This window comes from Protopterus annectens, chromosome 16.part0, assembly GCF_019279795.1.
Source record: "Protopterus annectens isolate FY-2018-M chromosome 16.part0, PAN1.0, whole genome shotgun sequence".
NCBI classification, from domain to species: Eukaryota; Metazoa; Chordata; order Ceratodontiformes; family Protopteridae; genus Protopterus; species Protopterus annectens.
Genome location: NC_056750.1, coordinates 138,502,325 through 138,516,062, shown reverse-complemented (window position 1 = coordinate 138,516,062; position 13,738 = coordinate 138,502,325). Strand labels below are relative to the sequence as shown.

The 13,738-nt window shown below is 40.6% G+C and overlaps 1 protein-coding gene across 3 annotated transcripts in view; it reads right to left on the bottom strand.

Moving 5' to 3' along the window:
• The window catches only part of LOC122790723 (O-sialoglycoprotein endopeptidase), a 276,220-nt gene that overhangs the window by 202,980 nt on the left and 59,502 nt on the right, over nucleotides 1-13,738 (bottom strand). For all 3 annotated transcript variants that reach the window (XM_044058295.1, XM_044058297.1, XM_044058296.1), the window contains exon 4: nucleotides 7,096-7,271. In XM_044058295.1, the coding sequence (XP_043914230.1) occupies nucleotides 7,096-7,271 (176 nt within the window). The remainder of the gene's footprint in view (nucleotides 1-7,095; nucleotides 7,272-13,738) is intronic.

Below are 13,738 nucleotides of genomic sequence, written 5' to 3'. Positions count from 1 at the left end.
ACAGAAGAGAGATTTTGCCAGCAAGGATAACTACTAGTAGAGGGGCAACAAACTGACAAAAGGGGGCTGGAATTTACTGGAGAAAACTGGCACAAGAAACAAACATTGGAAGCAAATATAAAGGGTAACAGACTGGGATGAGGCCAAGAAGAAGTTTGGATTACAGGTTACAGACTGCACTCCATACCAAGGACTGATATCGTAGTATAGGCAAAGAGAAAGGTACAGAGGCATTCTAAGTGAAAGAACTGCTCTGGTAGAATTTTTAGTCAAATCTAGAACAGAAGCTGCTGTTAACAATGGATAATTACTAGGGCATATACAATACTGCATGATAACTGTAAGAAGATAAGTTTATAACAGATTTGGAAGAAAGACCAGAAAAGCAATTTACAAGGAAACAATGGAAGGACTTGTATGACTCCCAAGTTTGCACCTCTCTTGTAGTGTTAGATACCTACAAAGTGTTGCCAGTGAATATGAGGCAGCTGCTACAATGTCTCAAAGTACGTAATGGCAGTAGGCCAGGAGCATGTGATTTAAGGACAGACTGAGGTGTTATGATATATGCGAAGTGTTCAGTAAGAATGGGTACTACACCAACAGAGCTAACCAATCTGATGGGGGGGGGGTCAATAATAATTCAGGGCACTATGCCAAATGACATATATTAATTGTAGTTCAGATGCTGTACAGACAGTAATGAGAGGAAATTAGCTGTACAGTCTAACAGTGTTGGCAGTGGTACAAGTGAGACTTCAGATGGGTGTCACCTAATGTAATGAGGGAGAAAACCAAATACTATACAAGTAGTTTGATAAGGCAGCATCAGAAACTACAGACATAGCATAACAAAGTAGGAAGATGCAGGATATATAAACAGTGGTGCCGTAAGTTCTGTAAGTATACTTCAATAATTCAAAGTGATACAATGTTGCAGAACAGGTAATGATACAGGCTGCAGGCATGAGAGTCAAGAGACTATTAACTGTACTGCTACAATTTAAAAGTGATACAATGTTGCAGAACAGGTAATGATACAGGCTGCAGGCATGAGAGTCATGAGACTATTAACTGTACTGCTACAATTTAAAAGTGATACAATAATAGAGAAATGGTTCAAGGTACTGACACATGGTGCCACAGGACTAGAAAGTATAGTATAACATCTCAAAAGTGAAATAGTGCCAGCACAGGATACAGGCACTGGTGTCACAAGACTAGTAGGTGCAGTACAACAATTGTAAGTAGATGCACAAGCACTGTGGTCACAAAACTCCACATGCAAAACACAACTTAAAAAGGGACACATGGGTGATGCAATCTCCAGCACTAGTTCAAGACAAGGGACTGGTACAATAAAAAAGGGATCAAGTACAATAATTAAATAAAAGCATAGGACAGAACTGCAGTCACATGTGAGCTGCTGTGCTTTGCACAGCTCCTTAATGTATTTAAGTAATGGTGCCACTCATTTATTCAGAGCTTCTCTGTGCCTGGCTTAGACATCTGACCTTAAATTGCTTCTAAAACTTTCTGTGAACCTAAAAAGTTAATTTAAGTATTTTTGCACTTCCTCTAAGTGCTATTTAACACTTCTGTGCTGCATTTATTGATTTGGTTGAATTTATCACGGTTTTTCAGCCTCCACTTGTTAAAGTGCCATCTGTTTATTACTGTACACCTCTTTGTTTTAACAGTATTCCGATTTCCTAACCTCCGCTGATACTGCAAAAGCTGTTCTGAGTTTGCCAAAATATTTATAAATTTTACAAAGTTCTCCTACCTTTGTGCACTTTTTGCTGTATTTGTGAACATTTCTCAGGTTTTATGAACTTATTTTCAAGGATTACTGACACTGCATGAGTTCTACCTTTTGTTGTAAAGCATTTGTTACTACAAAATCGAGCTCAAAACCAGTTTGCTTTACGTGAAGACTTTTTTTGCTGAGGAGAGGGCTGATTCAACTCATCTGAGTTGGAAACTGCTGGTGGAAGGCTTATTGTGTGTTTATCTGACTGGCCTACGGACTTAACTGTGTAGAAGTCTTTCATCCTGCTAGATGCGCAAATGTGATTACCCATGCCTTATATATAAATAAGGAAAATGAAGGGACCAGCACTCGAAGGCAACAATATAAAACTCTTTTTTATTAGATTGTAAAAACAACCTAATGTAGAATGCACATACCTTTCCAGTTTAAAATCCTACATAGGCAATGCTGTCCAGTCTCCCACTGTTCACAGCTTCATGAAGAGCTGTCAGTTTGTGTAGAGGGCAGCACCACTGAACGTCATCTAATAGTACACTGCTGAACACTCTCACTTACACCTTTAAGTGACTGTCGCCTACTCCTTCCCATCTACTGAGGATCTGGTATAATGGACAGGCATTTTACTGTCATCTCTGTTTCTGGACTGGTAGATATGGGCATCCTATGGCAGTGTAGTACCTTCCTCATGTTCACGGACAACCATTTAATTTTAGAACAAACACAGTGTGTGAGAGATGTAGATACATAATGTCATTAGAGGGAAAAGCTCTCACACACCCACACATAAACTGCAAACCAGGTTATCAGCACTACACCCAAAACACTCACTAGCAACACTAAGGAACAAACACACAGACCTACATAAGTAGAAGTACTCACTTGCAATCTACCTAAACCTTCAAGATCTCCTTAAAAGCATATCTTGTGGCCCTGGGCACACTAAAAAAAAGGCAGCACCTCACACAACACAACTGAAAATCATAGTAGCCCTGCTTCCAAGCCCATATGTAAGACGTACTGATGTCCTCCACAAAAAATGCAACATGCCCAAACCAAAGCCAAAAAAAAAAACAGAAAAATGCACTCAGGAAGGAAACCAATACTCGAAAGTGGTTTATCCAGCAGCTCAAAGTATACAGCACATAAACGTTACACTTGTAAATACGTTTTCATCCTTCACTGACCATCAAGATAAAACAACACATAAAAATCTAGTCTATTTAAATATCTTCCTCATTTAGCTATCGACCAATAAAAAAATCACATTCCATTATGCAATTTCCAACAATATAGTAACAAATAAATGTATAGAAATATATTACCTATCCAATATTATCTAGATAAATTTAAATATTATAACAACATTTAAATAAATACTATTAAGATTAAATATTTTATTAAAATAATTTATTAAAACCTTTTAAAAAAGACATTATAAAATTATACATAAATAATCAAATTGTTACAGTGACAACCAGTTCTCCCTCTAGTGGACATATAAATTATTGCAATTCAAAGTTTAGCAGCCCTAATTTTTAAAACAGGAACTAGGGACAAATTTTCATTCATACCAGGGAACCTATTGGCTTCCAACATTATTTGCCAGTAAAGTTCCCTATGTTCTATATATAATTCCCACATACTGATGTCCCCTTCACCAGGCTAAACAAGAAGAGGATCACAGTGAGTGGTCTGTCTGGAGCCAGATCACACATACACTTAGGTGTTTAAACCACAAGTACCAATATGACACAGTCATAGTCCGTACAAGTGTAAAATGACCCAAGACACACCTCACTGGACTATATAAAGAGAAACATGATGGAGCTCTCTGAATGTGCGTCCCAAGCAGATTTGAATCTGGCCATAAGTAGCATCCTACCTTCACCAATGATGATGCCACAGTACCAGCAAAAAATGTTTGAATTGCAACAAATGATTTAGTTTCTGGTGTGACAACAAGGGGCTCCAATATCCATTAGCCTAGGAAGACATGATCAACAAACCACAATGCTTTGCCAGAGATGGTTTGCACTTGTCACTACTTGGCTTCCGGATACTGGCAAAAACTATCAGCATAGTGTCTTTTTAGAAGGTCAGAGAAGACTTGTCAGTGGTTTGGGACTATATGCAGGAAAGACGACAATTTAGTGAAGAAAATTTGGGAGAGACAAGAAGGAAGGCAAAAGGAAATGAGAATATCCAGATATGGATGGACTGCAAGAGACAAGGTAGGAGAGTGGCACTGAATCTCCAACACAGCTAATGACAGTTGATGCAATAACCCCATTTTCTACATGTGGTCAGGTTAATAATGATGTTCCTACTCATCTCCTAAAAAAGCCAATGTGGACAATAAGCTGCACAATGAAGCATGAAGTCTTCCCCCTTACAGGGAGTGGTATCCTAAAGATCCTAATGACCAGTCCCATAGTGGCACTTCTGGATTTTGTACGAAGCAGGGTCTGGATTCTTTTGGTGGCACTGTTCTCTTGCAGTTATTTCAGGACTGGTAGGAGAGTGTTTACCCGCCATCGATACATACTGTTATGTCCCATTTACCTATGAAGAATACATCAACTTTAGCATGCGCAGAGCTAAGCTTGTTGTTGTAGTCCATTACCACCAAAGAGTACAGACATTGAAAAGGTAACAAAATGGTCTCCAGACTCAGTCGGACTTATCACATGGGATTATTTGTTAAGATAACCTGAATATGTTACAGATGTGTGCCTTTCTTCTGTGCTAGCAGGTTAGGTATGCTTTTCAGTAACCCAACAAAAGGTGCAACAACAGATAGCCGATATATGAAGATAATCTTCTTCAATGAGTCCTTTGGTCGGGTTCATCCTCTCCACCAATCAGCATTCAATACAACATTTCTGAAGTTTGCATTCTCAGAACAACTCATTATGGCATCACACATCAGCTACGTAAGCTCACTTATCCCTTGCATCCTCCAGTTTACTCCACAGACACCAGTGAGTACCAGCATCCATTCTGACATCCCCTTGTTGTCAACAAGTAACATGCAAGTGTGGCACTTCCTAATAACCAACACGGAACTCAAGGTACCTTAGGTGAATGGGTGAACCCACACACACAAGGAGAAGGTGACAGGTGGAAGTTCTGTGACTCAGTAACAAGAATCTTTAGTTACAGTCCAACTGAAATGCTAAGAAAATATGTAATATTAAGAACCCTCCCTGATAGGTTCTAAGGCTATGTTGAATTTCAAGCAGTACAACAAGCAAGGCAGGAGCCAGATGCCGCAACAAGATCTAACAGACCAAGTACTGGGTAACCCCTAACCAGAAGGCCTGATCCCGAAACCCAAAGGACAGTAGCCTAAAAGTAAGTGTTGTAAGGTCCCAAGAATTGCAGTTATCAGGGCCACTGGAAACCGCTATTCATAAAGAAGAAAGGCCTAACCATGGCCATGAACAGTGGGAAGAATACGTAAAAAGGCATCAAGATCTTGCTTGCCCCCAAGTCCACAATGGGTGGATGTAGTCAAAAGTCATCCTCCCAATCTCAGGGCAAAAGAAGATTAAGTACCAGTATGGCAACCTGGAAACATAACCTTCTAGGCAAATGACCCCTCTGAAGTTCCCACAGATCACAGAAGAGGAGGAGTTAGTCATTCCTCTTGGTTCCCATGCTCTGCAAAGAACCAGGAAAAGGACCAGTACAGGAGAAGAGGAAGCTTTCTAAGTAGATAAGGGGAAAAGACCAAAAATCCCACCCTGTTTTCTCAACAGTAACTGAAAAACCAGGTCATCAAAAGAAGTCAGAGTTGCTAAGAAGGAAGAAACTATTGGGGGGGGACTCTCAAAAAAATTATTGATCTAAAGGACACTAACAGAAACACCTGTTGATCAGAAAGTTCAAGAACCTAAAGGAATAAGAAAAGAAGCAATCTTTATAGGGAAAGGCTACAAAAACAGCTATAAATGAACTTCTATACTAAACCTTCAATCAGGAACCAAGGATATGACTTGTCCTGGCCCCTAAGTGGGATAAAGTCTTAAACAAAAGGCACAAAATAAATAGTGAAGCCAACTAAAAATTCATGAAACAACCACTGTCCACATGGAGAACTTCATCCATTTGAGCACATAGGTTCACAGGCAAGTACTAGGCTAGCTGCAGTTGTAGGTCATTTTAAGATTAGAAAATTTCCCTTTTGTTTCTCAAATTAATGTATCCCATTTGGTTAGAGATCAGTCCTACTCATCCCATGGTCGATAATTAAATATTACCCCTAAATGAGTATAACTGGAATCATACCACAGATAATTTGAGGGGACCAAAATATGTGGAAAGCTTCCAAGCAACTCCACACTCCACTGACCATACCCTGTCAGAAGCTGGTAGCACAGAACTACAAAAAGAGGCTTTGGCCATGATGGTAGGAATGATCAATATCTTCCCTATGGACATAAAAGGAGCCCACAGCAAAAAGAAATAGGTACCCAAAATACATGACACAGAACAATAAGTAACTGTGCAAGGAGGGACATGAGATGCAACCTCCTAAAATGCACTTGGACAATCACCAATTGTGTGAGTGACAGACATGATCTGCTCTGAAGCTACCACAATCAGCTGCTAGAGTATTCCAAACCTAGCAGCATTGCTCTGCACAAAACCATGTTAGATTTCTTTGCCTGGCGCCCTAGAGACTACACACAGACACAGTACATGTCCCTTTTGCTACCTCCATCCATGAAGTATGAGGCCAAAGCAACCCAAGTAAGAGGGAACCTTGGCCACTCAGTTCCCAAGCAAAATAACCAGCAAGGATGACCCTCCACAGTGAAGGGACACCAGCTATGCAAGGAAAACTCTTCCTGCCTAACATGGATGAACACTGGCTGTGAAACCTCAAACCAGAAAACCAACAAAAGGCACTCTAACAGACTACTAATGGATCTCCCCTGCCCTAGAATCCTAAGCAAGTCAGACAGAACTATAATTGGCAATGAAGCTGTAATATCCAGGAATAAATTTCATACAAATGAAAGACCAGGGAGGCCATTACAAACATAGGCAAACAAATGCACACAGACACAACTCTACAGTAAAAGTAGAGGTATTAGCCAATCCATTTAGCTTTCTTTGTGTTCTACAGACCTAGAAATTCATTTCCATTTTATATGGTTTAGCAATTATGCACCATCCTACAATGGGGAGGATCGCCTCCTTACTAGACTGATTCCGCAGCTGCTACAATAACCTATGATGCTATAGTTGGCCTGGTAACACAAGATTTATCACAGCAAAAGGAAAGGGAAAAAGAAGAAAAAATATCTATATACCTGGGTGTTTCCTCCACTGACATATAAGACAGTAGGATTCTTGGCTCCAGTAATAAGACGGCCCATTTCAATGTGCCCAATACAGTGGTTTACTCCTAAGAGAGGCTTATTCCATAGCTGGGCTACTGTTCGAGCCACAACTGCCACAGAAACCAATGGGGCACCCATGCCAGGACCTGTGAACATAAAAGCAAAGTACACAGTAAAATAAAAGTAGTTAAAAAGAAAGTAACATAAAGGTATACAGCTGCACAAGTATACCCACCAGAACATTACATGTTCAAGCAGCAGGATCACTGCTGCAGGGATTCATTATATGAGTGAGGAAAAGGCAACAGATGAACCAGTCTGGCCCCACTGCTCTACAGCAGTCAGATACCCCTACATGTGAGCATCACTTTCCTGGCCTGGTTTCCCTATTTACATGCAGAGATCACAGAGAAATACTTAAAATAATACCGTAGAAAAGTTCTGACATCAACACAGAAAAACACTTGGGTCTAATCTTCCTAATTCCTAGCTATTTCTAAGAGAAAACACGGTTCTAAATACCTTGCACATAGAGCAAAGCAGTGCTGGTGATGCTGGATGTTCTTAAGACAAAATGCTCTAATGCTCTCTGATTCTCTCTTTAAATTGATAACACAGAGCTGCTTCACATGACATCATTCTTCACACTTCTCTGCTGTTCCCAGGCTAACAGAAACTACGCTTACATTCTTTACATCTGGTCATAAACCAAAGCAGTAAAGGACATTTATACATGCAAATTCTAGCCATTAACTCTGGCCACAAAACAATAGGCAGAATTCCTTCATCCAGACATATCAGCTCCGAATTTTGACATCAAAGACAGTCATAAAATGCTTGACTTAGCTTTCTTACAGCAAAGTGCACTGTTGTTACATTTTTGGAAGTTTAATATTCAATGCAGTCTTTTCACATTTAAGAGAACAAGCCTGTGGTTTACATTAATAGCTACAAATGACAGAATTATCTACAAAAGTCTATCTGGCTAGGCTGGCAGCCCTCAACTATATTCACAAATGGCATGGAGTATTACATGCATACTGCCTTTGCTACCATGTCTTAATTGCATTTATGTATTCTGCCTTCATAAACTGTTGTGCATTAATCTTGCAGTTCCTGGCATATCTTGTAATGGTATGCAACAAAAATACTGAAAAAGAAGGGCATGAAGCCATAACATTTAAAACATTTGTGTCCCTGCTTCATTAAGTGCATGCAATTAAGGTTTGTTTACCTAGTAAAAACACCCCCCAGATTGCTCAGAAATAAACAAGTAACCCAATACTAAAACACAGTCTCAACTTCTGGATATCTGCAATGAGCACCTGTTTTCAACACAAACAAAAACGGTGCCATCAACAAGTATAAACCATCCTGTTTCGAACACATTAAAGTTTCAAGAGGTCAGAATGGAGTGACAAAATTCACCAAATGTGGAAGAAAGTAATGACTACAATGCCCTCATCTTTCCATCGTATAATTAGTCAAAGAAATAATGTGCCATGGAAAGACAGCAGCTGAGGCAAAGGCTGCACTCAGTCAACAGCACACACAGACCAAAGGAATTCCAAATCCGCTCTGCTATTACAAGATATATACTGCAGTGGAACTGATTCAGACATTCAAATATGATGAAGAATCATGAGTGAATATCTGAACTACTCCTGGCTGACAGTTAACAAGCAGACAGACTCTGAAAGAGCTTTGCTGATGGACAGCTTACTGAGATGCACTCTAAGGCATCTTGTTAATCCAGAACCTGATCAAATCAGCAAAGCAGGCCAATTTTGGAGTAAAGGAAGGTGTAGTATGCCATAGAGGTATCCCACAATGTCTACCTGTAACTGAACTGGATTTTACCTACATGGAACCCAGTTTAGATATGCAAGAACTATCCTTCAGTTTTTGAATTCCTACAGAAAGTGTAGATACAGAACATAGGACTATTTTTCCAGTGCTTGCCAAAGGACCAAGAGACACATAAATACCTAGCGACTGTATCTCGCCTGCCTTGCTGTTACATTGCAACTGTTTTTTTCTGAATTTAACTTAATTTTGCACTTATAATCTCTGTTTGTTACTTATAAACTGTATTGTAGCATTTCTTCTGTGTTAGCTGTAAAAGCTGGTTAATAGCATTTATAAGTGTTTGCTGTACCTGCCTGTTCTTTGAAAAAAAAAAAAAAAAAATCTCTTGTTTTTCCTGCTTTACTGGGTTAGATTAGTCCAGTTTCAGAGTTTGCTGATTCCTGGGCTTTGTTTGTGGTTCCTGTGTACTGTTTCCTTGCCTTATTTGGGGAAAGGAAGTTACCTTGCTTACCAATGAGAGGGGAATCATTGAGCTGCCTTTTGGTCCAGTTTTGTGAGGTTTCAGACAGTAACTAGTAGTTTATTGGTCATTTGGGGCCAGTTTCTAGCTTTTCCAGCCCCCTGGTATAAAACACGCTAAACGTGTTTTCCAGCTTGTACCTACTCAGCACAGACTCCACGTGGGCCAGCAGAGTTATCCAGGCTACAGAGAGCTGAAAAAGCGACTTTTCTTGATAAATAAGTATTTTTTTGTTGCTTTTATCATCTGAATACCTAGCGACTGTATCTCGCCTGCCTTGCTGTTACATTGCAACTGTTTTTTTCTGAATTTAACTTAATTTTGCACTTATAATCTCTGTTTGTTACTTATAAACTGTATTGTAGCATTTCTTCTGTGTTAGCTGTAAAAGCTGGTTAATAGCATTTATAAGTGTTTGCTGTACCTGCCTGTTCTTTGAAAAAAAAAAAAAAAAAAAAAATCTCTTGTTTTTCCTGCTTTACTGGGTTAGATTAGTCCAGTTTCAGAGTTTGCTGATTCCTGGGCTTTGTTTGTGGTTCCTGTGTACTGTTTCCTTGCCTTATTTGGGGAAAGGAAGTTACCTTGCTTACCAGTGAGAGGGGGAAGCATTGAGCTGCCTTTGGTCCAGTTTTGTGAGGTTTCAGACAGTAACTAGTAGTTTATTGGTCATTTGGGGCCAGTTTCTAGCTTTTTCCAGCCCCCTGGTATAAAACACGCTAAACGCGTGTTTTCCAGCTTGTACCTACTCAGCACAGACTCCACGTGGGCCAGCAGAGTTATCCAGGCTACAGAGAGCTGAAAAGCGACTTTTCTTGATAAATAAGTATTTTTTTGTTGCTTTTATCATCTGAATACCTAGCGACTGTATCTCGCCTGCCTTGCTGTTACATTGCAACTGTTTTTTTCTGCATTTAACTTAATTTTGCACTTATAATCTCTGTTTGTTACTTATAAACTGTATTGTAGCATTTCTTCTGTGTTAGCTGTAAAAGCTGGTTAATAGCATTTATAAGTGTTTGCTGTACCTGCCTGTTCTTTGAAAAAAAAAAAAAAAATCTCTTGTTTTTCCTGCTTTACTGGGTTAGATTAGTCCAGTTTCAGAGTTTGCTGATTCCTGGGCTTTGTTTGTGGTTCCTGTGTACTGTTTCCTTGCCTTATTTGGGGAAAGGAAGTTACCTTGCTTACCAGTGAGAGGGGGAAGCATTGAGCTGCCTTTTGGTCCAGTTTTGTGAGGTTTCAGACAGTAACTAGTAGTTTATTGGTCATTTGGGGCCAGTTTCTAGCTTTTTCCAGCCCCCTGGTATAAAACACGCTAAACGCGTGTTTTCCAGCTTGTACCTACTCAGCACAGACTCCACGTGGGCCAGCAGAGTTATCCAGGCTACAGAGAGCTGAAAAGCGACTTTTCTTGATAAATAAGTATTTTTTTGTTGCTTTTATCATCTGAATACCTAGCGACTGTATCTCGCCTGCCTTGCTGTTACATTGCAACTGTTTTTTTCTGCATTTAACTTAATTTTGCACTTATAATCTCTGTTTGTTACTTATAAACTGTATTGTAGCATTTCTTCTGTGTTAGCTGTAAAAGCTGGTTAATAGCATTTATAAGTGTTTGCTGTACCTGCCTGTTCTTTGAAAAAAAAAAAAAAAAAAAATCTCTTGTTTTTCCTGCTTTACTGGGTTAGATTAGTCCAGTTTCAGAGTTTGCTGATTCCTGGGCTTTGTTTGTGGTTCCTGTGTACTGTTTCCTTGCCTTATTTGGGGGAAAGGAAGTTACCTTGCTTACCAGTGAGAGGGGGAAGCATTGAGCTGCCTTTTGGTCCAGTTTTGTGAGGTTTCAGACAGTAACTAGTAGTTTATTGGTCATTTGGGGCCAGTTTCTAGCTTTTTCCAGCCCCCTGGTATAAAACACGCTAAACGCGTGTTTTCCAGCTTGTACCTACTCAGCACAGACTCCACGTGGGCCAGCAGAGTTATCCAGGCTACAGAGAGCTGAAAAAGCGACTTTTCTTGATAAATAAGTATTTTTGTTGCTTTTATCATCTGAATACCTAGCGACTGTATCTCGCCTGCCTTGCTGTTACATTGCAACTGTTTTTTTCTGCATTTAACTTAATTTTGCACTTATAATCTCTGTTTGTTACTTATAAACTGTATTGTAGCATTTCTTCTGTGTTAGCTGTAAAAGCTGGTTAATAGCATTTATAAGTGTTTGCTGTACCTGCCTGTTCTTTGAAAAAAAAAAAAAAAAAAATCTCTTGTTTTTCCTGCTTTACTGGGTTAGATTAGTCCAGTTTCAGAGTTTGCTGATTCCTGGGCTTTGTTTGTGGTTCCTGTGTACTGTTTCCTTGCCTTATTTGGGGGAAAGGAAGTTACCTTGCTTACCAGTGAGAGGGGGAAGCATTGAGCTGCCTTTTGGTCCAGTTTTGTGAGGTTTCAGACAGTAACTAGTAGTTTATTGGTCATTTGGGGCCAGTTTCTAGCTTTTTCCAGCCCCCTGGTATAAAACACGCTAAACGCGCATTAGCGCGATTTAGCGCGGAGTTGCCACAGTTGCACACTAGGGCAGCGGCAGTTAGCAAAGTTGAAACTATTTGGCCCATCTAAATTCCACTCTTCAAATTTTCCCTTAAAACTACCTTCCTTGAACTATACTACTGATCTAACCTGCGTATCCTATAACTAAAAAGATCATCTCTACTTGACTCCAAGTAGACTATACTCTATCTGTAAAACCTAGCACTTGCTCCTACAGTACTTATCACCTTGATACAGCACTCTAGGTATAGTTAGTACCCCAAAAAGGCAAACCCCATTACTTGCTCACCCACATCCCGAAAACTCTTTTAAAGTTTTTTGTCTATTCCTTCTAGCATGTCGAGGGATCAGTTGCTAGTGTCCTCTCCTACTCAGCTGGTGAACCTGGGAATATTGAGGCAATGTTACAACTGCCTCATGTACACAGACAACCCTCTCCTCCTCCCACAAAACACAAATACATGCGAGATGCACTTATACGGCCAAACTGGAGGCTGAGCTCTCTCAACACAGGACTGGCAAGACCAGACAGGATGAGAAGGTCACCACATACACTATAGACCCAGTCTCACATAGTACCCTCACAACCTCAAATCATACACATATACACACAAAGACATACTCGGAGGCTCTGATCAAAAATCTACCAAAACAGCAGAGGCCACCAAAGCAGACACGCAAACAACTACCACCTCAAAACACAACACCTACAACACATAGACCTCATAGTCAGAGTGTCAAACAGTCACAGCCCTTAAGGCCAAACACAATGCCAGACACACTAGTCATTGGTGACTCCATAGTCAGACACACTGACGCCCCGCCACCAGACTGAGTAAGGAGAAGGTCACAGTAAGCTGCTTGTCGGGTGCTAGAATCCGCCACATAACACATGCACTCAGGTCTCTCAACAGCAGGTACAAGTACGATTCAATCATTGTCCACGCTGGTGTTAATGACCTGAGACGCACTCCTTGGACTACCTGAAAAGAGACATAGAGGAGCTCTCTGATTATGTAGCCCAAGCAGGTATGACCCTGACCTTGAGCAGTATCCTACCTTCACCGAGAATGATGCCACAATACAGAGATAAGATGATCAGCTTTAACAATTGGCTTAAATTCTGGTGTCATTCAAAGGGGATCCAATGTCTGTCTGCCTGGGATGACATGCTGGACAAGCCACGCTGCCCAAGGGACGGCTTGCACTTGTCACCCTGGGATTCCGGATTCTGGCAAAGGCTCTTGCCACCCCCATAGTGCCTTTTTAGGCAAGGCTCAAATTCTAAACCTACCACCCTAGAACAAAACAAAGAAAAAACTAAGGGTAATGCTGCTCAATGCCAGAAGTCTCAACCTCAAGATGCACGCACTCGAGGCCCTTCTCAGTATGGAGAACATCGATGTCTGTGCTGTGACAGAAACCTGGTTCAAGGCTCCTGAGAGCACCCCAGCACTATCAGGTTTTACCTCATATCATGAGTTCCGCCTCAAAACCCGGACAACACCAAGAAGAAAGGAGGACGGGTATCCATATTCATCAAGGACACCCACACCTCAAGATTGGTGGCATCGCACGATGCATCGGAAACCATCCAGGTGCAGTTAACCATAGGCAAGACTGCTCTGCAAATTGTAGCATGTTACAGGCCACCCTCGCAAACTCAGGAACCTCATATGGCCTTCCTGAAAACACTGGAGGGGATAAATGTATCTCCAACCACCATCATACTAGGTGACTTCAACT